Raw genomic sequence first — 23,536 nt, 5'->3', positions numbered from 1 at the left:
GTGTCAGTTTCTGGGAATGTTGTTCATTTCTGGAGAAGAAATGCCACATTTATGCCATGTTTATAAGACGATGGTGTAGTTTATCATCCAAGCTGGGACACTTTTGAAAGTGATCATAACTGTGGGAGACCAGGTGGAAATCGGCCTGTTCCTGACAAAGACCAGGCTCAGAAGCTGTAAAATGGTGACAAATGCTGCCCTCCAGCGGTGGAGTGCAGCAACTCAACACAGGCAGTTTCGAATTTCAGCTCCCTCCGGCCAGCTGTCCAAGAATAACGAGTCACGTGCCACAGAGCAGATGAGTTTGGTTTTTCCACCAAGCAGTTTAGAGATACACTTATTAAAACTGTAAATGTATCCATCTTTATCAATCTGTTCTCATCCCAGCTGTATGATTTTATTCCTGTTTTCATGTTAGTAGCTATGGTAGGCTAGATAATAGTCTCAAATTCTGTACTTTGTCCAGCTACAGAATATTTACCCACCTTGTCCATTGACATTATGGTGGGTGGAGTGTGCTTCCCTGTCCCCTTAATTTGGGGCAAAACCATTCGACTCGCTTTGGCCAATGGAATATCAGTGGACCTAATGGGAACAGGGGCTTTATTTTTTTTTTTATTTTTATTTTTTAATAGAGAGAGTCTTGCTATGTTGCCCAGGCTGGTCTCAAACTCCTGGCCTCAAGAAATCCTCCTGTCTTGGCCTCCCAAAGTGCTGTGATTAGAGGCATGAGCCACCATATGTAGCCCAGGAACAGGGGCTTTCAATGTGGCTGTAGAAATTGACACAGCCTCTTGCTCTGGAGTGATCTGCCTTAAAACACACCCTGTGTAACTGATGGACTAAGCAGAAATGAACAAACATGGAAAAGACCTCAACCAAACCCACAGCCCAGAGCCAAGCTCCACAGAGCCACAGTGAACCCACAGACCCAGGAAAAAAAATAAACATTTGTGTGGAAAATCACTGAGACTTTGAGGTTGTTGTACAGCAACAACTGTCTTAAACAGACTATTAGTGAATATCTTCAACTTATGATTTCCTACTGATTTGCTATAGACAGTACTCAATATTTGGGTAAGTGAAATCATGTTTTCACTACAATACTGCTTTAAAGTCACTCTCAACCCAAGTATGGTGAAAAAAGTAATTGTCTTTGTAAAACTTCCTCCCATCCTATCTTCTTGTGTTGCTTCCTATATTAATCCATTTTCATACTGCTGCAAAGAACTGCATGAGGGCCAGGCATGGTGGCTCTCGCCTGTAATCCCAGCACTTAGGGAGGCAGAGATGGGCGGATCACCTAGGTCAGGAGGTGAGACTAGTCTGGCCAATGTGGTGAAACCCTGTCTCTATAAAAGATACAAAATTAGCCAGGCATGGCAGCACATGCCTATAATCCCAGCTACTCAGGAGGCTGAGGCGGGAGAATCACTTGAACACGGGAGGCAGAGGTTGCCGTGAGTGGAGGCCATGCCACTGGCCTCCAGCCCAGGTGACAAGAGTGAAACTGTCAAAAAAAAAAGTGATATTGAGTAATTTATAAAAGAAAAAGGTTTAATCAACTCACAGTTTAGCATGACTCGGGGAGGCCTCAGGAAACTTACAATCATGGCAGAAGGTGAAGGGGAAGCAAAGCACCTTTTTCACAAGGTGGCAGAAAAGAGAAGTGCCGAGTGAAGGGGGAAGAGCCCCTTAGAGAACAATCAGCTCTCGTGAGAACTCACTATCACGAGAACAGCAAAGGGGAATCCGCCCCCATGATCCAATTACCTTTACCTGGTCTCTCCCTTGTCATTCGGGGATTATGGGATCATAACTCAAGATGAGATTTGGGTGGGGACACAAAGTCTAACCATATCACTTCCTTTAAAAAAAGATAATTCTGGACAGTTATCTTTCCACTGAAGGAAAACCTGCCCATAGAAGTCCCCACCCATCTGCCCCCACTCATTTGCCTCCATATGGGTGACTTTCATTAAAGGCACCATTTTCCCTATTGGCTCTGAGACTCAGCACCTCGCAAAGGAAGAAGCATGAAAGGAATAAAGTGTTGGAGATGCCTCAGCTTTTATGAGACTTTACATCAAATCCGCAAGAGGATTCTATTCATTTTGCACTAAATCTAAGTTACCACTTATCGCCAGGAGAGGCAGACTTCAGATTAATTTGAAAGACTGATACGTTGAATGCTCAAGGAGAATTTAAATTTTTCTCCATATTAAAATTTCTTGCACCCAACCAGCAGTCATCTTTATAGGGCATCTTTCAACCTAATCCGGTGCACACAGCATAGACGCAACCGAATCACCTTTAAGTAGGCAGGTGCTGTCATTCAAAGACTTTAAACTTGAGTTGTAGTTTTAAACAGGCCCATGGAGAACTAGAATGATTGGCAGTAGAGGGTAATGGTTAAGCAAAGGGCTCTGAAGTCAGAAAGAACTGGGTTCAAATTCCAGCCACATCTTCCCTGATATCTGACCCTGATGAATGAAATAACTTCCCTGAATTTCAGTTTCTTCTCCTCTATAATGGGGATAGTAAAAGTACCTACCTTATAATGTTGTAGGGAAAAATTAAATAAAACAACATATACTGTGGGCCAGCCACGGTAGTTCACACCTGAAACCCCAGCACTTTGGGAGCTGTGGCAGGTGTTGTGGCAGGTGCCTGTAGTCCCAACTACCAGGGAAACTAACGCAGGAAAATCACTTGAACCCAGGGGGCGGAGGTTACAGTGAACCAAGATCGTGCCACGGCACTCCAGCCTGGGCGACACAGAGACTCTGCCTCAAAAAAAAAAAAAAAACATGTTAAGTACCTGGCACACAGTCAGCAGGCAGTCAATTAATGTAGCCATATTCAGTGGCAGCTCTAATAATTTGCTTTCCCAATATATCTTGTGTTAAGCTATCAGTGGCTTATAGTCATCATCATTAGGGCTGCTCAGGTCCAACCTCTCCCTATGCAGAGGCATCAGTCATTACGTTCATCTTCGTGGAAGGTAGTGACCCACCCCACACTGTACAAGCTGGAAGGCACCAGCCACCCCTCCCACGCCCTAGCAGCTGGACGACAAGCAGGTAATATAGGCTTGGCCAGGCAACTGCTGCCACCCAAAACCAAGGAATCACACAAAACTATGAGAAGGGATTGATATTTGTTCACAGTACCAGCATTTCAGCAGAGCTTTAACCAGTGTGTGATGGCTGCTGCAGTATTTCTGGGCAGTGGGGTGCAGCCGAGGGGTTCCCAGTGCATCCGTTCCAGTGTGCCACCTGCAGCATCACAGGCAGTCTTGGAGGAGTGCCTTGGTCATGGTTATGGCTGTCAGGCCTGCCTCACTTTCTGCCCATCACCTGAGCCTGGCTCTCCACTCCTCCCATCAATGATCTCAGCTCCTTCACATGCTGCTATAAATTCCTGCCCTGGTTTAACTGGCCAGTGTCAGTTTCTGGTACATGTAATCAACAAACTGTAGTTGATATATTCCCAGAGAAAGCAGCTCTGGTTGCATCTGTTGTCACCAACAATGAGGACCCTAGTTGGGTAGAATTTATGGCCATACCAACATAGAATTCATTGCTGTGAACTCAGCCCTTGTCCTTGTCAAGGACACCAGCTTAGGTGGTTTCACTTGAACAGTGCAAACAAACCTAGGTGCTTTTACACTGAAAGATGCCCCAGCACACCAGGAATGCTTTCCTTCCCTCTGAGAGCTGGACAGGTACCAGCGCTTCAGGACTGGCCTTTGATTTCATCATAGTGGTAGAACTTTGTAAAAATGTTGAAGCTGGGCGTGATGGCTAATACCTGTAGTCCCAGCACTTTGGGAGGCAAAGGCGGGAGGATCGCCTGAGCCCAGAAGTTCAAGACCAGCCTGAACAATATGGAAAAACCCCATCTCTACAAAAAAAAAAAAAAAAAATGCAAAAATTACCCAGATGTGGTCCGAAACACCTGTGCAAAGCCCTATTCTTTATACCATCACGTGGGCATTAGGATTTCAACATATTCATCATGAGGAGGCACAAACCTTCACAGCGAAAAGGAAAAACAGGAAATGATTTAATCATATTCTTCTTGCCATATGAACCCCTCCATACCTGCTCCCCACCCACCACCTCCTTCACGCTATAGCCTATACTCTCCCCATCGCTAGTCAGACTAAGGTTTCTAAAAGTGCCACCTCTTTGCCTCCGGGTCTTTGGGATGGAGGGGTTGTTTTTTATTTTTGTTTTGAGATGGAGTCTTACTCTGTCACCAAGGCAGGAGTGCAGTGGGGTGATCTCTGCTCACTGCAACCTCCACCTCCCGGGATGAAGCAATTCTCCTGCTTTAGCCTCCAGGGTAGCTGGGACTACAGATGCACTCCACCACGCCCAACTAATTTTTGTGTATATGTGTGTGTGTGTGTGTCTGTGTTTTTTTGTTTTTTTTTTTAAACAAAGTCTCACTCTATTGCCCAGACTAGAGTGCAGTGGCACATTCTTGGCTCACTGCAACCTCTGCCTCCCAGATTCAAGCAATTCTTTTGCCTCAGCCTCCTGAGTAGCTGAGTAGCTGGAATTACAGCTCTGCACCACCATACTACGCAGTTTATATTTTTAGTAGAGTTGGGGTTTCAACATATTTGTAGGCTGATGTCGAACTCCTAACCTCAGGTGATCCACCCACCTCAGCCTCCCAAAGTGCTGGGATTACAGGCGTGAACCACCATGCCTAGCCTACCTCCTGGTCTTTGTACAAGCTGTCCCCTCTACCTGAAACCCACTTCACTTAACTTCTTATTTATTTTACTTTATTTTTGAGACACGGTCTCGCTCTGTCACCCAGGCTGAAATGAAATGGCGTGATCATAGTTCACTGCAGCCTCGACCTCCCAGGCGCAAGCAATCCTCCTGCCCTCGGCCTTTTTTGGTAGCTGTGACCACAGGCGCATACCACCACACTCAGCTAATTATTGTATTTTTTGTAGAGATGGGGTTTCACTATGTTGCTCCAGCCGGCCCATAACTCCTGCGGGAGAGCAATCCATTCACTTTGGCCTCCCAATGTGTTGGCATTACAGGTGCGAGCTACCGCACCCAACCTACTTCACTTCTTTACCTGCCCAAGACCTCATCCTGGCCAGAGCTGCAAATCCACCTCTCTCAGGAAGCTTTACCTGCCCACTTTGTGAGAACCTATATCCCACATTCGCACACTGTACTATAGCTGTTTCCTTATTTATCCTCCTGATTGCTCTGTGGCTTTTTTAAAGACTTGCTTTTTAAAGACTAACTAGAGGTTAGCAGAGCCTTACCCCCAGTGGCAACCCAATTAATGTTTGTTAAACAAATGAATAGCTTCAGGACATGCCCTAGCAGAAAATGTCAGGCAGGCAGACCATGTGGCAAAAAATAAGGAGAACACTAACAACAATCGTGTGATTTCACTCTTGCCACAAAGGATGGGGAATTCATTCTTTTCAGGAGTAGGCAAGATGACTGACCCCTCCAGGCCTGCCACACCCTGCCCTGGGGTCTGGAAGCTTAGAATTCCTATTCTTGGAGAACATCCCCTCAGCTCAGCAGGTGAATTAGAGACTGTTTTCTCTATAAATAAAGACCTGTATCCACATTGTTGCCCAAACAGAATCCTCCTCCACCAATATTTCATTTCAAATTCTAAACCATGAAGATGGATTAGGTGTGGGAGCAGAGAGGAAAGAGAAGGAAGAAGCTAGGATTTGTAGAGTGGTTATTTCCCTTTTCAACTAAGATTCTGTACTAGTAACTTAACTAGTGTCTTTTTCATTTAAAAGTAATATTGTCCAGGCATGGTGCCTCACACCTGTAATCCCAGCTTTTTGGGAGGCCTGGGCAGGAGGATCGCTTAAGCCCCGGAGTTTGAGGACAGCCTGCAACATAGTGAGACCTTGTCTCTCAAAATAAAATAATTCTGGGTGCGGTGGTATGCACCTGTAGTCCCAGCTACTAAGGAAGCTGAGGCAAGAGGATGGCTTAAGGCTGGGAGTTCAACACTGCAGTGAGTTATGATGGCACCACTGCACTCCATCCAGCCTGAGTGACAGAGCAAGCACAGTGAGACCCCGTCTCAAATAATAAAAAGTAATTCTTTTTTCTTTTGAGACGGAGTCTGCTCTGTCGCCCAGGCTGGAGTGCGGTGGCACAGTCTTGACTCACTGCAACCTCCACCTCCCGGGATTCAAGCAATTCTCCTGCCTCAGCATCCTAAGTAGCTGGGACTACAGGTGCCCGCCACCACTCCCAGCTAACCTTTTGTATTTTTAGTAGAGACAAGGTTTTACCATGTTCACCAGGAATGGTCTCGATCTGACCTTGTTATCCACCTGCCTCAGCCTCCCAAAGTGCTGGGATTAGAGGTGTGAGCCACCACACCCAGCCATCAAAGGTAATTTATGATTATGGGAATGTATAGCTTGGCATCTCTAGGCAGGTTGAATTCGAGCCTATTCTATGGCCCAGCTAGTCCATGCCTGTGCTGTACTTCTCAAACTTACTGTGCACAGAAGTCACAAGGGGATCTTTCGTTTTCTGAGGCAGACTTTTGCTCTGTCACCCAGGCTGGAGTGCAGTGGTGCGACTTCAGCTCACCGTAACCTCCACCTCCCAGGTTCAAGCAATTCTCCTGCCTCAACCTCCCAAGTAGCTGGGATTACAGGCATCTGGCACTACACCGGCTAATTTTTGTAGTTTTCAGTAGAGATGAGGTTTCACCATGTTGACCAGGCAGGTTTCAAACTCCTGACCTCAGGTGATCTGCCCACCTCGGCCTCCCAAAGTGCTGGGACTACAGGCGTGAACCACTGCACCTGGCCCACGTGGGAATTTTTTTTTTAACGCAGATTCTGATGCCAGTGTGTCTCAAAAGTTACCATGTATATGGATCACTGGGGACCCTGTTAAAAGCCGATTCTGATTTCAGCAGATGATTTTAAACTGCAGAAGAATCACCTGAGGATCTTGTTAAATACAGATTCTAGATGTAAAGAAACTTTCATGTGTGAATCAGAAAAGCAGTGAAAGAATGCTAACAGCTACACCAGTAGTTTTTTTTTTTTTTTGAGACAGAGTCTCACTCTGTCACCCAGGCTGGAGTGCAGTGGCACGATTTCGGTTCACTGCAACTTCCACCTCCGAGGTTAAAGCAATTCTCCTGCCTCACCCTACTGAGTAGGTGGGACTACAGGCACACACTACCATGCCCGGCTAATTTTTTTGTATTTTTTGTAGAGACGTGTTTTCAAATTTTTTGCATTTTTTGTAGAGATGCAGTTTCACAATCAAATGTTGACCAGATCAAATTGCACAGCACCTCCTAGCAGTAGAAGGTATAAAGTGTGGTATAATCATATAGTGGAGGTGATGTGGAAAGTGAAAACTCACTCTACACCTGCCTGCAGCAGCATGTTTAATCTCCCAAACTTAAAGAAGAAAAAGCACTCAAAGTTCATAGAGGCAAAGTTAAACAAATATTGTTTAGGCGACAAAGCTTTTAAACAATAATTACATAAAATTAGGGAAGGTGAAAGAAGGTGGCAGAAGGAACAAGAAGCTAATGGATGTGAAGGGTTTGGTAAAGCAGGAGCTCAGGAGTTCGGGACTAACCTAAGCAACATGGCAAAGCCTTGTCTCTACTAAAAATACAAAAATTAGCAGGGCATGTTGGCACACACCTGTAGTCCCAGCTACTTGGGAGGCTGAGGCTGAAGGATTGGCAGAAGGGTTTCTTTTGCCCAAAGAATGTTTCATGTCTTTCGCTGGTGGTGATTACACAGGTGTTCATTTTATTCCTTAAATTGCACAATTACGTTTTACACTCATATGTATGCGAAATTTTATGGTTTAAGACTGTATAACTTAAAAGATTGCAGTTAAATATATAGTAAGATGTTCAGTCACTTAGCCTCACTGCCAACACTGCTGTCTTCATTCCCAGGGACAACTCAAGTTGCTAGTTCTCTGGTCCCCTATGCATTCACTAGTTTATATGTGTGTGTGTATAGATGTACATATACATACAATTTGTGTTACCATTTAGAGATGTGTGTTTATACATATAATTTGTGTTAAAATTTATATAGCGATGCTGTTATACAAATTATGATATACAAATTATGTATAATGCAAATTATGCTGTTGGGTATGTGTACATATGTGCATGTATATAGGTGCATGTGTACATAGGTGTGTGTGTACACATGTGTGTGTGCATATAGGTGTGTGTTTACATGTGTGTACATATGTGCGTGTGTGTGCATATGTACATTTCTGTATGTGTGCGTGTGTGTGTACCTGTGCGTGTATGTATGTGTGCATGTGCTTGTGTACATGTATGTGTGTACATGTGTGTTCGTGTATGTATGTGTGCGTGTGTGTGCATGTGTGCATGCGTGTGTGTGTACATATGTGCGTATGTGTACGTGTGTGTACATGTGTATGTGTACGTGTATATACAGATGCCCAACAGCACAATTTGTACATTTTTAGATGTTTCACTTAATATATCATAAAAAATATTCCAGATGAATGCCCATAGAAATGCATTATTTTTTATAGTTTCATAGAATTCTGTTGTATGAAAGTATATCATTATAGGCTGGGCAAGATGATTCATGCCATTAATCCCAGCACTTCAGGAGGCTGAGGTGGGCAGATCACGAGGTAAAGAGATTGAGACCATCCTGACCAACATGGTGAAACCCCGTCTCTCCAAAAATATATACAAAAATTAGCTGGGCATGGTAGCGCGTGCCTGTAGTGCCAGCTACTCGAGAGGCTGAGGCAGGAGAATCTCGTGAACCCGGGAGGCGGAGGTTGCAGTGAGCTGAGATTGAGTCACTGCACTCCAGCCTGGCAACAGAGCAAGACTCTGTTTAAAAAAAAAAAAAAAAAGTAAGTATATCATTATTTATTTTAATTATTAATTCTTAACTGTAAAGTAGCATATGAATACAATCCGTATTATCAAAGAAAGAAAGAAAAGGAAAGGAAAAAGAAAAAGAAAAACTGGGCAGGCACAGTGGCTCAGGCCTGTAATCCCAGCACTTTAGGAGGCTAAGGCAGTCAGATCACCTGAGGTCAGGAGTTTGAGACCAGCCTGACCAACATGGAGAAAACCTGCCTCTACTAAAAATACAAAATTAGCTGGGTGTGGTGGTGCATGCCTGTAATCCCAACAACTCCGGAGGCTGAGGCAGGAGAATCACTTGAACCCGGGAGGTGGAGGTTGCAGTGAGCCGAGATCACACTATTGCACTCCAGCCTAGGCAATAGGAGTGAAACGAAAAAAAGAAATATTACTATGCATAATGTCCACACACACGCGCTCACACACACACACACACACACACACACACACACACACACACACAGAGAGAGAGAGAGAGAGAGAGAGAGAGAGAGAGAGAGAGAGAGAGAGAAAAAATTTAGGTTTTCCAATCCTCCCTCCTCCAAACTCCTCTCCTTTCCCCACCTTGCTTAAGATATAGCTAGTATAAGCCAGGCACCATGGCTCACACCTGTAATCCCAGCACTTTGGGAGGCCAAGGTGGATGAATCGCTTGAGCTCAGGAGTTCAAGACCAGCCTGGCCAACATGGTGAAACTCCGTCTCTACTAAAAATATAAAAATTAGCCAGGTGTGGTAGCATATGCCTGTAGTCCCAGCTACTTGGGAGGCTGAAGCTTGAGGATAGCTGGAACCTGATAAGTCGAGGTTTCAGTGGGCCATGATCATGCCATGGCACTCCAGACTGGGCAACAGAGTGAGAACCTGTCTCCAAGAAAAAAAGAGCTGTAGCTAGCATGTATTCTTTCAGTATTTTTTTCACTGGGTTTACATGAATATGTATTTCACCATTGAAAATATAGATTTGAATATGTGTTTAGGTTTATATAACTATGTGGGGCTTGCTTTTTTTCTTTAATGCAATGTATCTTAGTGCTCTATCCATGCTTATATTAATAAATCTGGCCTGGTATTCCATGATATGGCTAAACCCCAATTTATTGTAGCTTCTTCCCTATTGTCGGACATTGAGGATGTTTTTTCTTTTTTTTTTTTTTGCTACAACAATGACTTGCAACTAACACTCTTGGACATTCTCCCTTGCATGCCTGTGCAAATGTTTCTCTGGAGGAGAATGGATGGAAAGCAGAATTGATAGACTGGCAGGACAGATTTTAAAACATATTGCCAAATTGCCCTCGAAAGTGGCTATAAACATTCATGCTTTCACTAGCAATGCATTTGAAAACCAATTTCCTTGTACTCTTGCTAACAGTAGATGTCCGGAGTGTTTTTAATTTTTATTGATCTGATAGATGAAAAAAAAAACAGTGGGTATGAGCTTTACTACCCATTCCCTTTACAATTAGTAAGATTGAACACCCTTCCATGTTCGTTGCTCAGAATCTGCATTTAACAAGATCCCCCGATGATTCCTCCGTACGTTAAAGTTTGAGAAGCACTGAAGTCAGAATCTGACTTTTAACAAGGTCCCCAGGTGATCCGTATATATGTTACATTTTGAGACACACTGGCATCAGAATCTGCATTGTAACAAGATCCCTAGGTGACTTCTCTGCACAATGAGTTTGAAAAATACAGCCAAGGCATAGAATAGCTGGCTCCTGCTCAGCATGTGTGTGTTTAATCTTTTCTATCGGGACATGTGGAAACCAGTGTTTTGGTTTATTTGAACTTACGTTTCTTTAGTCATAAGTGACCTTGAACATTTTTTTTCAAATTTTTACATATCATGTTTCTCTTATCTGGGAGATACCTAGTCTCTGAATTGTCTTAGTTTGCTTCAATCATATTAAAGTTGGTCTTTTTTTTTTTTTTTTTTTTGAGACAGAGTCTCACTCTGACACCTGGCTGGAGTGCACTGGTGCCATCTCAGCTCACTGCAACCTCCACCTCCTGGGTTCAAGTGATTCTCTTGCCTCAGCCTCCTAAGTAGATGGGACTACAGGTGCACACCACCACACCCAGCTAATTTTTTTATATTTTTAGTAGAGATGGAGTTTCACCATATTGGCTAGGATGGTCTCAATCTCTTGACCTCGTCATCTGCCCACCTCAGCCTCCCAAAGTGCTGGGATTACAGGCATGAGCCACCACACCCAGCCCTAAAGTTGCTCTCTTAAGAGTCTTTGCTGTTGCTCCTCCCTCCCCCAGGAATGCTCGCTCCCTGGTTCTTTCCATGGCTGGCTATTGCATTCATTTTTTAGCTCAAAGGTCACTTCTAGCCAAAGTCAGGTGCCCACCACTACCACCCAGTCACTCCCGATCACGCTGCCATGGGTGTTTTGATCCTAGCACCTATTGCTATCTAAAGTGACCTTGTACATTCTCTGGTTACTTCTCTGAATCCCCTCTGGATCTTGTCTGTCTTGGACATCATTCTATCTCCAGCACCTAGAACAGAACCAGACAATAAAGTGGGCTCAAAGAATTGTTATCAAATGAACTAATAAATGAATTCCTGCTGGTGAGGTGGCTCATGCCTGTAATCCCAACACTTCAGGAGGCCGAGGCAGGTGGATCACCTGAGGTCAGCAGTTTGAGACCAGCCTGGACAACATGGGGAAACCCCATCTCTACTAAAAATTCAAAAATAAATAAATAGCCAGGTATGGTGGCAGGTGCCTGCAATCTCAGCTACTTGGGAGGCTGGGGCAGGATAATCAATTGAACCCAGGAGACTGAAGTTGCAGTGAGCCAAGATTGTGCCACTGCGCTCTAGTCTGGGCACCAGAGCGAGACTCCATCTCAAAAATTAAGAAAAAATAAATAAATTCCTGGCAAGGGTAATGATCTAGAAATCAGATTTGTTCCTGTCTAGTTTTACACCCCTTTGGGGAATCATTTGTACCTGGATAAACATTTATTTGTTCCTTCTGGTATTCATAGTGGAGTGGTAGTATTAATGTTACAAGTTAAATGAGGAAGCTTAGGAAGGAGAACCCAGCCAAGCATAGTGGCTTGTACCTATAATCCCAGCACTTTGGGAGGCCGAGATGGGAGGATCACTTGAGCCCAGGAGTTCAAGACCAATATGGTGAAACACATTCTCTACGCACACAAAAAATAGCCTGGGTGTGGTGGCATGTGCCTGTACTCAGGAGGCTAAGGTGGGAGGATCGCTTGAGACAGAGAAGTTGAGACTGCAGTGAGCCAAGATCATACCACTGCACTCCAGCCTGAGTAACAGAGCAAGACCCTGCCTTCCCGGTCTCCACCCACCCCTGCCGCCAAAAAAAAAAAATTTGAAAGGAAAGAGAGCTCGGGTGCCCACATCCTGAGAGGCCCAGGACAATCAGAGACAACGTTCTATTGACACTTTGTTTTAGTCTTTTTCTCTTTAAAAAGAAGAGTAAGCTTTCCTCATTTAATATATGGATTGAAACTCTGAAATGCATGGGAATTCTGCAAATCAGAGTTAAGTAAAATCACACATGCTTGTTTGCTTCAAATCTATTTCCATGCACAACAGTATCTGTGCCTAGTTAAGTGGAATAACCAATTACAGATGAGTGCTATTTTCATAGGTAACTGTAACTTTTACCCCATTGTCATAAATAACTGTTCATACTTAGAGTAGTACCTCTGTAGGAGACATTGTTCTATGTCGTTTACTATATAAATTCACTAATTCTCAGGCCACCCTCACTGCATTGGCATTGACATTTTATTCATGAGAAAAATGGGGCACAGAACAGCTTTCTTGAGATCACACAGGTGGGATGTAAACAGAGCCAGGAGCCGGGATATTTTTTTTGGAGATGGAGTCTCGCTGTCTGTTACCAGCCTGGAGTGCAGTGGTGCGATTTTTGGCTTACTCCAACCTCTGTCTCCTGGGTTCAATCGATTTTCGTGCCTCAGCCTCCTGAGTAGTTGAATTACAGGCGACCGCCACCACACCCAGGCTAATTTTTCTGTATTTTTAGTAGAGATGGGATTTCCCCATGTTGTCTAGGCTGGTCTCAAACTCCTGACCTCAGGTGATCCACCCGCCTCAGCTTCCCAAAATGCTGGGATTACAGGTGTGAGCCACTGCGCCTGGCCAGAGCCAGGATTCTAACTCAGGTTGGTTCCAGACTGTGCTCTTAGTTACTACATTATCCTGCCTCTGGAATCTTTATAATGTTTGTAAAGAGAGGTAGAGTGACCAGAAGGATCTGTTGTATAATTCAGAGGTATACTGTTTATCTCTTGGCAAAATACTTAAGAGTTATGAGAATTACAGATATTCTCCATTTTTCTTCCACAAAGCGATAATGTTTGAAAATTTATTGACTTTCTGTGTGAACAAAGGGATTATCTAACACCCATTAAAAATAAAAATCAGGACACAGGTGATACATGAAGAATGAGGAAGTAACTAGTTTTCAATAGAAACATCCTATGGAGAAAGTACTTGTAAATGCATGTTTGGGCCAGGCATGGTCGCTGACGCCTGTAATCCCAGCACTTTATGAGGCAAAGGCAGGCGGATCACCTGAGGTCAGGAGTTCAAGACCAGCCTGGCCAACATGGCGAAACCCCGTCTCTACTAAAAATACAAAAATTAGCCAGACTCGGTGGCATGTACCTGTAATCCCAGCTACTCGGGAGGCTGAGGCTGGAGAATCACTTGAACCCAGGAGGAGGTTGCAGTGAGCCGAGATCCCACCACTGCATTCCAGCCTAGGTAACAGAACAAGACTCCATCTCAAAAAAAAAAAAAAAAAGAAAAGAAAATGCATGTTTGGCTATGATTCTCTTATGTGATATGGTTGCTGAACACATTAAAAAGTTGTCACCTATAAGAACCTCAATCTACATGTTTAAACCTAGCAATGGATTTTTTTTTTTTTTTTTTTTTTGAGGCAGAGTCTTGCTGTTGCCCAGGCTGGAGTGCAGTGGTGCAACTTGGGAGTTTTTGTTTTTGAGACAATGTCTTACTCTGTTGCCCAGGCTAGAGTGCAGTGGCGCAAACATGGCTCACTGCAGCCTCGACCTCCAAGGCTCAAGCCATCCTCCTGCCTCAGCTTCCAGAGGAGCTGGGACCACAGGTGCGTGTCACCGCCCAGCTAATTTTTGTATATTTTCGGTAGAGACAGAGTTCTGCCATGTCGCCCAGGCTGGTCTTGAACTCCTGAGCTCAAGTGATCTGCCTACCTCAGCTTTCCAAAGTGCTAGAGCTACAGGTGTGAGCCACTGCCCTGGCCTTTGTTCTCTTACACCTTGCTGGGAAAGTGAAAGTTAATACAATCATTTTGGCATTATCTCTTATACCACCCCACGGTATACATTCACTCAAGAGAAACTCTGACACTTTTTAGGAAGATCATAGCAGCACTGTTCACGATGGCAAAGACCCAGCAAAGGCCCAAGTGCCCATGGACAGGAGAGTAAGTGCGGAAACGGTGGCATTTTCACACTGGAAGATTTACAGAGCAGTCAAAAATCAATAAACAGTGACAGCAATTTGGATGATCTCAGCAAAATAATATTAAGTGAAAAAAAGTAATTATTGGAAGATGACATACCCTTTTTATATTCATTAAATGTTAAAATTGTATTTTTTAAGGAATGCATGTAGTTGCAATAAAACTCGCTTAAGAGAAAAAGCGAATGAGATCTGTAGGAGTCAAGTTTCAGAGAAGGGACATCAGGAGGCCATATAGAGAGAGAGGTATGTTGTGGTTAAGGTCCTACTTTTGGGCAGTACCTTCCATTCCCTGGTACTGATTATATCATAATGAACAGAGGTGCAAGCAAGCAGCCTAAAAAATGTAAGCAAGTGTAGGCTAAGAGTAGGCCAATAATGATTCATGTACCAATAATTGATTGTGCACACCTGAGGTGAAACAATAGCAACAAATACAAACACACAGACACACCTCAAGCAGTTTAAGGGGGTATCAGATGTCTCCCATCTCCCCAACGCACCCCTCTTTCACCCCAGAGGCAACCACTGTTTATCCAGTCTCCTCAAAAGGAGACACAATAAACATGAGTGTGTGTGTGTGTGTGTGTGTGTGTGTACATATATATGCATTTTTTTTTTTTTTGAGACAGAGTCTCACTCTGTCACCCAGACTGGAGTGCAGTGGTGCAATCTTAGCTCCACCTCCCAATTAAAGCGATTCTCCTGCCTCGGTTTCCCCAGTAGCTAGGATTACAGGTCCCCACCACCACCCTCAGCTAATTTTTTGTATTTTTAGTAGAGACAAGGTTTAATCATGTTGGCTAGGCTGGTCTAGAATTCCTGATCTCATGTGATCCACCCACCTCAACCTCCCAAAGTGCTGGGATTACAAGCCGTGAGCCACCGCGCCTGGCCACACGTATGTATTTTCAAATGTCTTTACAGATACGTGTAACTACACATACTTCCCAAAGAAGACGAAGTTTTGTGTTTTTTAAGAAGTTTGGCCGGGTGCGGGGGCTCATGCCTATAATCCCAGCACTTTGGGAGGCCGAGGCGGGTGGATCACGAGGTCAAGAGATCGAGACCATCCTGGTCAACATGGTGAAACCCCGTCTCTACTAAAAATACAAAAATTAGCTGGGCATGGTGGTGCGCGCCTGTAGTCCCAGCTACTTGGGAGACTGAGGCAGGAGAATTGCCTGAACCCAGAAGGCGGAGGTTTCGGTGAGCCGAGATTGTGCCATTGCACTCCAGTCTGGGTAACAAGAGCGAAACCCCGTCTCAAAAAAAAAAAAAAAAAAAAGGAAGAAGTTTAAGTATCGGAAATTTAACCTGAAGTGACTTCAGCCGGCATTACACAAACATTCCTAAGTCGATTCACAACCTGAAAATCAGGAGGGAGTTTGAGGAAAACAGGTCAGCTTTTGAGAAATGGAAACAAGCCAAAATGCTGTTCTCGCAGGCCCTGCCCTGGGGTTCGCCAACAGTAACCTCACAGACTGCGCATTTCAGACGCTGCTGACCCCCCAGGACCACCCGGTAAAACTCAAAAGCGGCGCTATTAAAAATACAGATTCTCAGGCCCCGCCCCAAAAACTCAGAGCTAAGCCTGGCTAGGTCTTTTTGAAACCAGGGCCCCCACGTGATTCTCAGGTTCGGGCAAGCTCGGGGCACAGCCCTGTCTTAAGTAACTCCCCAATCTGAAGAAAGTAAACACCTGGGGGCTGTAGGTGGCTTTCTCGATCCCCGTTGATGTCACTTACCTGGTGCCAGGAACGGTCTCCCTCGGGTCTCAGCAGGGTCCCAGCCAGTCTGAGCACGAAAGCTAATTAGCTCAACCCCCCGAGGACAGTGCCTCTGTCACCTGTCGGGCGGGGCCTACGCCGGGTTGGCCCCCCAAGTTCTCCTGTGTGGTCCGAGACCCGATGCGGCCGAGTCACCGGGCTGGAGCGGACGCTTATGGATAAAAATACACATTCCTGGCCTCGGCCACCGGAATCCAGAACTTTCGGAATCTGCATTTTTAACCGGCTCCTCCAAGAACATGTTCTCCCTGCAGTTGGAGACACTCTTGCCTCATTTAAAATTTAAATTTGGGTATGCAGCCGGGGCTGAGAACTAGGAGAGGAGGTCGTGCTTCTCAGCTCGGATGCACTCAGAATAACCTGTGTGTGTGATGGGGGTGGTGAGCGGCGGGGAGACGGCTTTTAAAATATATCCCAGTGCCCAGGTCCCAGCCCAAACCAATTAAGTCCGAATCTACAAGCGCAGCCTGTGTAGCGCGGCAGCCACAGCGCCACCTGGGAGCTCGTTAGAAATACAGGAGCTCAGGCCCCACCCCAGACCCACTGAGTCAGAATCTGCATTTTAACGAGATCCCCAGTGACTCGTACGCACATTAAAGTTGGAGGAGAGCTGCGCTTCTGAAATTTTAATGGGCAAACGAATCACCTGGGGATCTCGTTAAAATGCAGACACGGTTTCTCAAACTTTAATGTGCATGCGAATCACCTGGGGATCTTGTTAAAATGCAGATTCTGATTCAGCGGGTCTGGGGCGGAGCCCGAGAGTCTGCATTTCTAACGAGCTCCCAGGTGGCGCGGGCTGCCAGGGCGCGGACCGCAAGTCCTCGGGACCCCTGGGGTCTTGGCTCCAGGCCAATCAGCCGTCAGGACTCTTGATAAATCGCCCTGCTCGGCTGATGAGCAGAATTGCTGGGACATGCGCGTTCCCGCTGAAGGGGGGTAATTTCCGAACTCCGGGAATTCGTTGTGTGAAGTAGGCCACTCCTAGGGACGCGCCGGGAGCCCGGTCCTCGCGCCATGTCGCGGCGCAAGCAGGCCAATCCCCAGCATCTCAACTCCGAGGAGCCGCGGCCTGCGCGCCGGGAGTGCGCGGAGGTGGCCCCGCAGGTGGCGGGGGAGCCCGGTGAGTAGCGCTGCCGGAGCCCCGCCCTGGAGCTGAGGGCTGGTGCTCCGAGGTTCTCCGGACCCGCGCGCGTACGGGGACCGGGGCAGGGGGGCTGGAAGGGCTGGCGAAGAGTCCGGCGCGGAGTCTTGGGACTCAGACCTGGGCGTCCCCGCCACCGCCTTGTAAATTACACCCTCCTCGAGTCAACCGTACCCCTCCCCTCCTGGATCCCTCCAGCCACTCCTCTCAACAGCTAGCTGGTCTACGAGTTTGCCTCCCAAACACGCTGGAAGGATGCTCTGAGGACCCCTCACACTATTTTTGGGGTGCAGGGGCACCCGAGTTCCCGGCCTCCTTGTCACCGGGCTTCGGCTGCGCGCCTAGAAGGTGGCTCCTTGCCGTGGGGTTACGTTTCAAATGCGTTGTCTAGGGAAGGCCTCACTGAGGAGCGGACCTCCAAGTGAAGACCCGAAGGATGGGAGGGGGCGAGCCGTGCAGGTAGCGGGGGTAAGAGCATTCCAGGCGGAAGGAACGCCAGCACTGCTGCAGCCCGAGAGATCTGGGGAGGCCGGAGAGGTGACGGGCGGGGGAGGGAGACGGCTGGGGATGGGGGGCGGCCGTGAGCCCCGGTAAGAGCTCTGCGTTTTATTTGAGCGAAGTGAAAGTCATGGTGGGGGCAGAGCAGTGATACTGTTGCACTTAGCAGGCGGGCCCGCACCGCCTCCTTGGCTGCCACGTGGACACGGGATGTAGCAAGGAGATCCTCGGCTACCCTAAGCCCCCTGGGCAGCGTTTCTCGTCCGGGGATCCTCTGCTTCAGAAGAGCCTGCGAGAGGGAGCTTTTGTGGCTCTCCAGTTTCCTCGTGCGCCTCGGGACACCCTGCCTCCACTGGACTCTCGGGGTGGGGTTGGGGAATCTGCATTTCTAAAGCGCTTCACTTTCTGCTTCTCTTGCGCTTAGATTAAGACATTGCAGGTTCCTACTTTCTCTTCTGCCTACCAGCTCCTCGTGGTTAGCCGAGGCCTTTCCTTTAACGGAGTAGGGAAAGGAGTTGTAACTTGACTTCCTCTTCTCCCCGGCTCTTTCCTGGCGCGGGCGGAAAGGGGGATGTTGGGTCCCCTCTCCGGGGAGGCCTCCCACCTCCAGAGGCGCACGAGCTTCCGCACCAACTTCCAGAGCAGTCGGTCTGGTGGGCTTTGACCACACCTTCCCGAAGAGGTGGTGGAGGGCAGTAGATGAATGAAGGCTCCACTAAATTAATAGTTTATTAAAATAAAGCTTGTTCGGGTGGAGCTACCATAACTAGAATAGCGTAATCACACTTGTTCCCTGGGATAGAGACAGGGAGGTGCGACTTACAGGACCAAGCCCCCTAGGGCGAGGGGCGGGGCTCTTGCTCATTCTCTGCGTCTAGGGGAAGTTGGGGAGGTACTGGAGATGTTTATAGAAGAGAATTGCTGAATAACCCCGGGCTGGAGTTGAAAGTCAGTGCACTGAGCTCCTTTTGATTCCTGCAGCCAACACTGCAAGGCGCCTTCTGGAGCTGCACCCAGCGTTTCGGGCACGGGGAGGGTGTTGTGCGTCCTGGAGTACTGAGGTGCCTTCCTGTGGGAGCAGGATGCAAAGTCTGCCTGCCTAGTAGTGTGCCTGAACTCCAGCCGCCACTTGGTGGGGGGAGGGGGAGGAAGCAGTCTTCCAACTGACGTCGTATCCTAGCATCTTCGGTCTGCTCTCGACACTGGCATGTTTTACTAAGGTTGGGCCACTCTTAATTTGCAGGTGTCTTTGCAACTCAAGTAGCTTTTGGAGGAAAATACGGTGGAAAGTAATTAGACTTCCCATCACCACCAATAAAATGACAGAGCCATGGGAGGAACCTTACTGAGGGAACGTCATCCTTTCCCCAGGGGTTAAAACACTGGCTGTGATAACCTGGTTTCCAATTGTTAAATGTGGCCCACCCCTACTTCCAGATGCAGTGGGTCCCCAGCTAGACCTTTCCCAGGAGAATGGGCTTCAGTTCTTCCTTAGTTTCCTGGATGTCTAAATGTAAAAGAAACCTTTCTGAGGCCCCTCACACCTTCCCATCAGAGGCATTATCTGGGTCATCTTTTAACTCACCTCTTTTATTTATTATCTAGTTTCTTTGAAAACATGCATTTTTCTCCCCGAGAATCTAGTAGAATCTTATGTGTGTACATCAGTGAATAACACTAATAACATTTATACAGTGTTGACTAACACAGAAGGTTCTCTTACATATACTAAAGAACTTCATCTAAGCCAATGACAACAGGGGCCATAATCCCCATTTCACAGATGTGGAAACTGAGGAACAGGGAAGTTGAGTAGCTTACCCAGGAGGCAACAACTAATAAATGGTAAAACTGGAATTTGAGGCCAGGTGCAGTGGCTCACACCTGTAATACCAGCACTTTGAGAGGCCGAGGTGGGCAGATCACAAGGTCAGGAGTTCGAGACCAGCCTGGCCAACATGGTAAAACCCGTCTCTACTAAAAATACTAAAGTTAGCCAGGTATGGTGGTGCACTCCTGTAATCCTGGCTACTCAGGAGGCTGAGGCGAGACGATCGCTTCAACCTGGGAGGCAGAGGTTGTAGTGAGCCAAGATCATGCCATTGCACTCCAAACTGGGCAACCAGATCAAGACTGCATAATAAATGAAATTTGAAACTTACCAGCTGGCTTCCCAGTCTGTTCCCCAAAACCACTTTGTTATACAGTGCCTCACTTAGATTTGTTTTCAGTCTTGCTTAACTTCTGTGGAGTTAAAACCCTCAAGAGTTTAATGGTTTTTTGGGCCAGGCACGGTGGCTCACGCCTGTAATCCCAGCACTTTGGGAGGCCAAGGCGGGTGGATCACGAGGTCGAGAGATCGAGACCATCCTGGTCAACAAGGTGAAACCCCGTCTCTACTAAAAATACAAAAAAAAATTAGCTGGGCATGGTGGCGCGTGCCTGTAATCCCAGCTACCCAGGAAGCTGAGGCAAGAGAATTGCCTGAACAAGGAGGCAGAGGTTGTGGTGAGCCGAGATTGTGCCATTACACTCCAGCCTGGGTAACAAGAGCAAAACTCCATCTCAAAAAAAAAAGTTTAATGGTTTTCTAGTATGTGAGTTGCTAAGTAAAGAAGTTTTGTTTCTGTCTTCCCCTGAGGGCCATAGGATGGGCTGCAGATCTGGTGAGTGTGGGTTCCAATGAACTGAAAACTTCCAGTCCTGCAGCCTTGAGCATTTGAGCCAGTTTCTTGCTCACAGAGCAAAAGTCTCCAAAGTATGGTTCCCAGACCTGCATGGGCATCAATTGAGAACTTGTTAGAAGTGAGAAATCACCAACTCCACCCTAGACCTACTCAATCGGGAACTGCAAAGGGGGTGCCCATGCCGCCTCAGTTTTAAGCCGCCTTCTAGGCAATTTTGATACACACTTATGTCTGAGAACCACTGGCAAAAAATACAAAAATTAGGTGTGGTGCATGCCTGTGGTCCCAGCTACTTGGGAGGCTGAGGAAGGAGGATGGCTTGAGCCTGGGAGGCAGAGGTTGCAGTGAGCCACATTTGTGCCATTGTACTCCAGCTTGGGTGACCAAAAAACCCTGTCTCAAAAAAAAATTGCAAGTCCCTGGAATCTACCTCTACTTGATCCACACTACCACCCTTCCCCCTGCCATAAGTTTTCAGTGAGTCTAGGGTAAAGCCTGGGAAACAACACTGAAGTCATGATCTACATGACTGACACAGATAGTGTCAGGATTACACTTGGAAGAAACACTGGGAATAGGACTAGTGCAGACTTTGTCAGCCCTATCCCTATTGACCTTTTGGGCTGCATTGCTTCCTTGTGGGGGCTGTCCTACACATTATAGGATGTCTAGCAGCATCCCTGGCCTTGACCAACTGGATGCCACTCTCACATATGCATGCAAACAGAATTATGACAATTGAAAATGTTGGGCCAGGAGCAGTGACACCTGTAATCCTAGCGTGTTGACCAACCTGGCCAACATGGTGATACCCCGTCTCTACTAAAATACAAAAATTAGCTGGGCATAGTGGCATGTACCTACTTGGGAGGCTGAGACAGAGAATTGCTTGAACCCAGGAGGCAGAGGTTGCAGTGAGCTGAGATCATGCCACTGCACTCCAACCTATGCGACAGAGCAAGACTCCATCTCCAAAAAGTAAAAATTAAAATTAAAAAAATGTTTCCAGGCATCACTGAGTGTCCTCTGGTGGTAGAATGGCCCCCATGGGACTAGATCACTTGTTAAGAGTCTTTGAGCACAACTGCTGTGACATGACATCTGTAGTCCCCCTAACGTGTGACATCTGAAGACACACAGTTGTGAGCATTTACTCAACTCAGACTGGGCACTGTACTGAGAACTTACTTTTTTTTTTTTACATTTAACTCTGCAACACGTATGTTATCTCCTTTTGCAAACTAGTGAACTGAAGCTCAGAAAGGTTAAGTAGTTCACCAATAGTCCCACAGCACGTAGCTGAGCATACCCTCTGCCTAAAGCTGAAGCCCTCACCACTGTGCTCTACAACTTCTCATGCTAAGATCCCTTTGCCCCCAGAAACCTCTCAATAAAAGTGAAATCTGGCCCGGCACAGTGGCTCACGCCTGTAATCCCAACACTGGGAGGCCAAGGCAGGTGGACCACAAGTCAGGAGTTCGAGACCAGCCTGGCCAACATGGTTAAACTCCGCCTCTACTAAAAGAAAATACTAAAAAATGAGTTGAGCATGGTGGCACGCACCTGTAATCCCAGTTACTCAGGAGGCTGAGGTGGAAGAATTGCTTGAACCCAGGAGGCGGAGGTCGCAGTGAGCTGAGATGGTACCACTGCACTCCAGCCTGGGCAACGGGGCAAGACTTCGTCTAAAAATTTCCTGGATCTACTGTTTAAAAAACAAAAAGGCAGGGTGCAGTGGCTCATGCCTATAATCCTAGCACTTTGGGAGACCGAGGCGGGTAGATCACAAGGTCAAGAGATCGAGACCATCCTGGCCAACATGCTGAAACCCCATCTCTAAAAAACAATTTTTAAAAAGTGAAATTCACCTTTGATAATCTTGGGACAGAAAGTTCCAGACCTTGACCTATAATTCATAAGCTAGTCAATCTTTTAAGGCTTCAGATGGCTTTGCACGGTGACTCACGCCTATAATCCCAACACTTGGGGAGACCAAGGCAGGTGGATCACTTGATGTCAGAAGTTCAAGACCAACTTGGCCAACATGGTGAAACACTGTCTCTACTAAAAATGCAAAAATTAGACAGGCGTTGTATGGCACACCTGTGATCCCAGCTACTCAGGAGGCTGAGGCAGGTGAATCACTTGAACTCGGGATACAGAGGTTGCAGTGAGCCGAGATCATGCCACAGCACACCAGTCTGAGCAATAGAGTGAGACACTACTTCAAGAAAACATTTTCAGATACTGATAGGACCTTTTTTCCTTTCGGATTTAAGTCTATTTTGAGATAAGTTATTTCAGAATCTTCTAGGAGTACTTAATCTTTGCTATAGAAATCTTAAAACCTACATATTAGATTGAAACCTGAAATTTTGTGACCGTTTTGGCTAACAAAAATGGCAATTTCACGTGGTCCAACCCTCCTAAAAACAATAATACAGTGAACTCTCACAGAGCCATTGATCTACCAGGACCAGTAGCATGTGGCCACCTTCATTTCTCCTTATCCCAGCTCTCACCCTGGATTATTTTGCAGAAAAACTTGCATATCATACAACTTGTAAATGTTTCAGCATTCATCCTTAGATTGTGGGAATGCTTTTTAAACTCTAATTCCATTTTCACACAAAAGTATACAACCTCTTCAGTGACTGAGCACACTTCTATCTCAAATAGCTTTTCCCATATATTCTAATCAGGAGCCAAGTCAAGTCCCAATATTGTCAATCATCTCAAGTCTCTCAATCTTTGGTTTTTCTCCTCTTCCATCTTTCTTTCTTTCTTCCTTTCTTTTTCTTGGCATTTTAGGTTTGGGGGTACATGTGAAAAACATGCAAGATTGTTGCATAGGTACACAGATGGCAGTGTGATGTGCTGTCTTCTTCCCCATCACCTATATCTGGTGCTTCTCATGCTATCTCTCTCCAACTCCCCATCCCCCCACTGTC

At 46.4% G+C, this 23,536-nt stretch overlaps 1 protein-coding gene across 3 annotated transcripts in view; it reads left to right on the top strand.

Annotated features, from left to right (window-relative positions):
* ZFP64 (ZFP64 zinc finger protein) overlaps nucleotides 1-23,536 on the top strand; it is a 94,501-nt gene that overhangs the window by 53,529 nt on the left and 17,436 nt on the right. The window contains exon 1 of one of the 3 annotated variants that reach the window (XM_017972117.4): nucleotides 17,205-17,379. The exons of the other annotated variants lie outside the window; for them this stretch is intronic. Coding sequence (XP_017827606.4) covers nucleotides 17,274-17,379 — 106 coding nt within the window. The 5' untranslated portion in view covers nucleotides 17,205-17,273. Of the gene's footprint in view, nucleotides 1-17,204; nucleotides 17,380-23,536 lie in introns of those variants that run through there. 3 annotated transcript variants of the gene reach the window in all.

This window comes from Callithrix jacchus, chromosome 5, assembly GCF_049354715.1.
Source record: "Callithrix jacchus isolate 240 chromosome 5, calJac240_pri, whole genome shotgun sequence".
Taxonomy (NCBI): Eukaryota; Metazoa; Chordata; class Mammalia; order Primates; family Cebidae; genus Callithrix; species Callithrix jacchus.
This window is presented reverse-complemented; position numbering and strand designations above follow the sequence as displayed.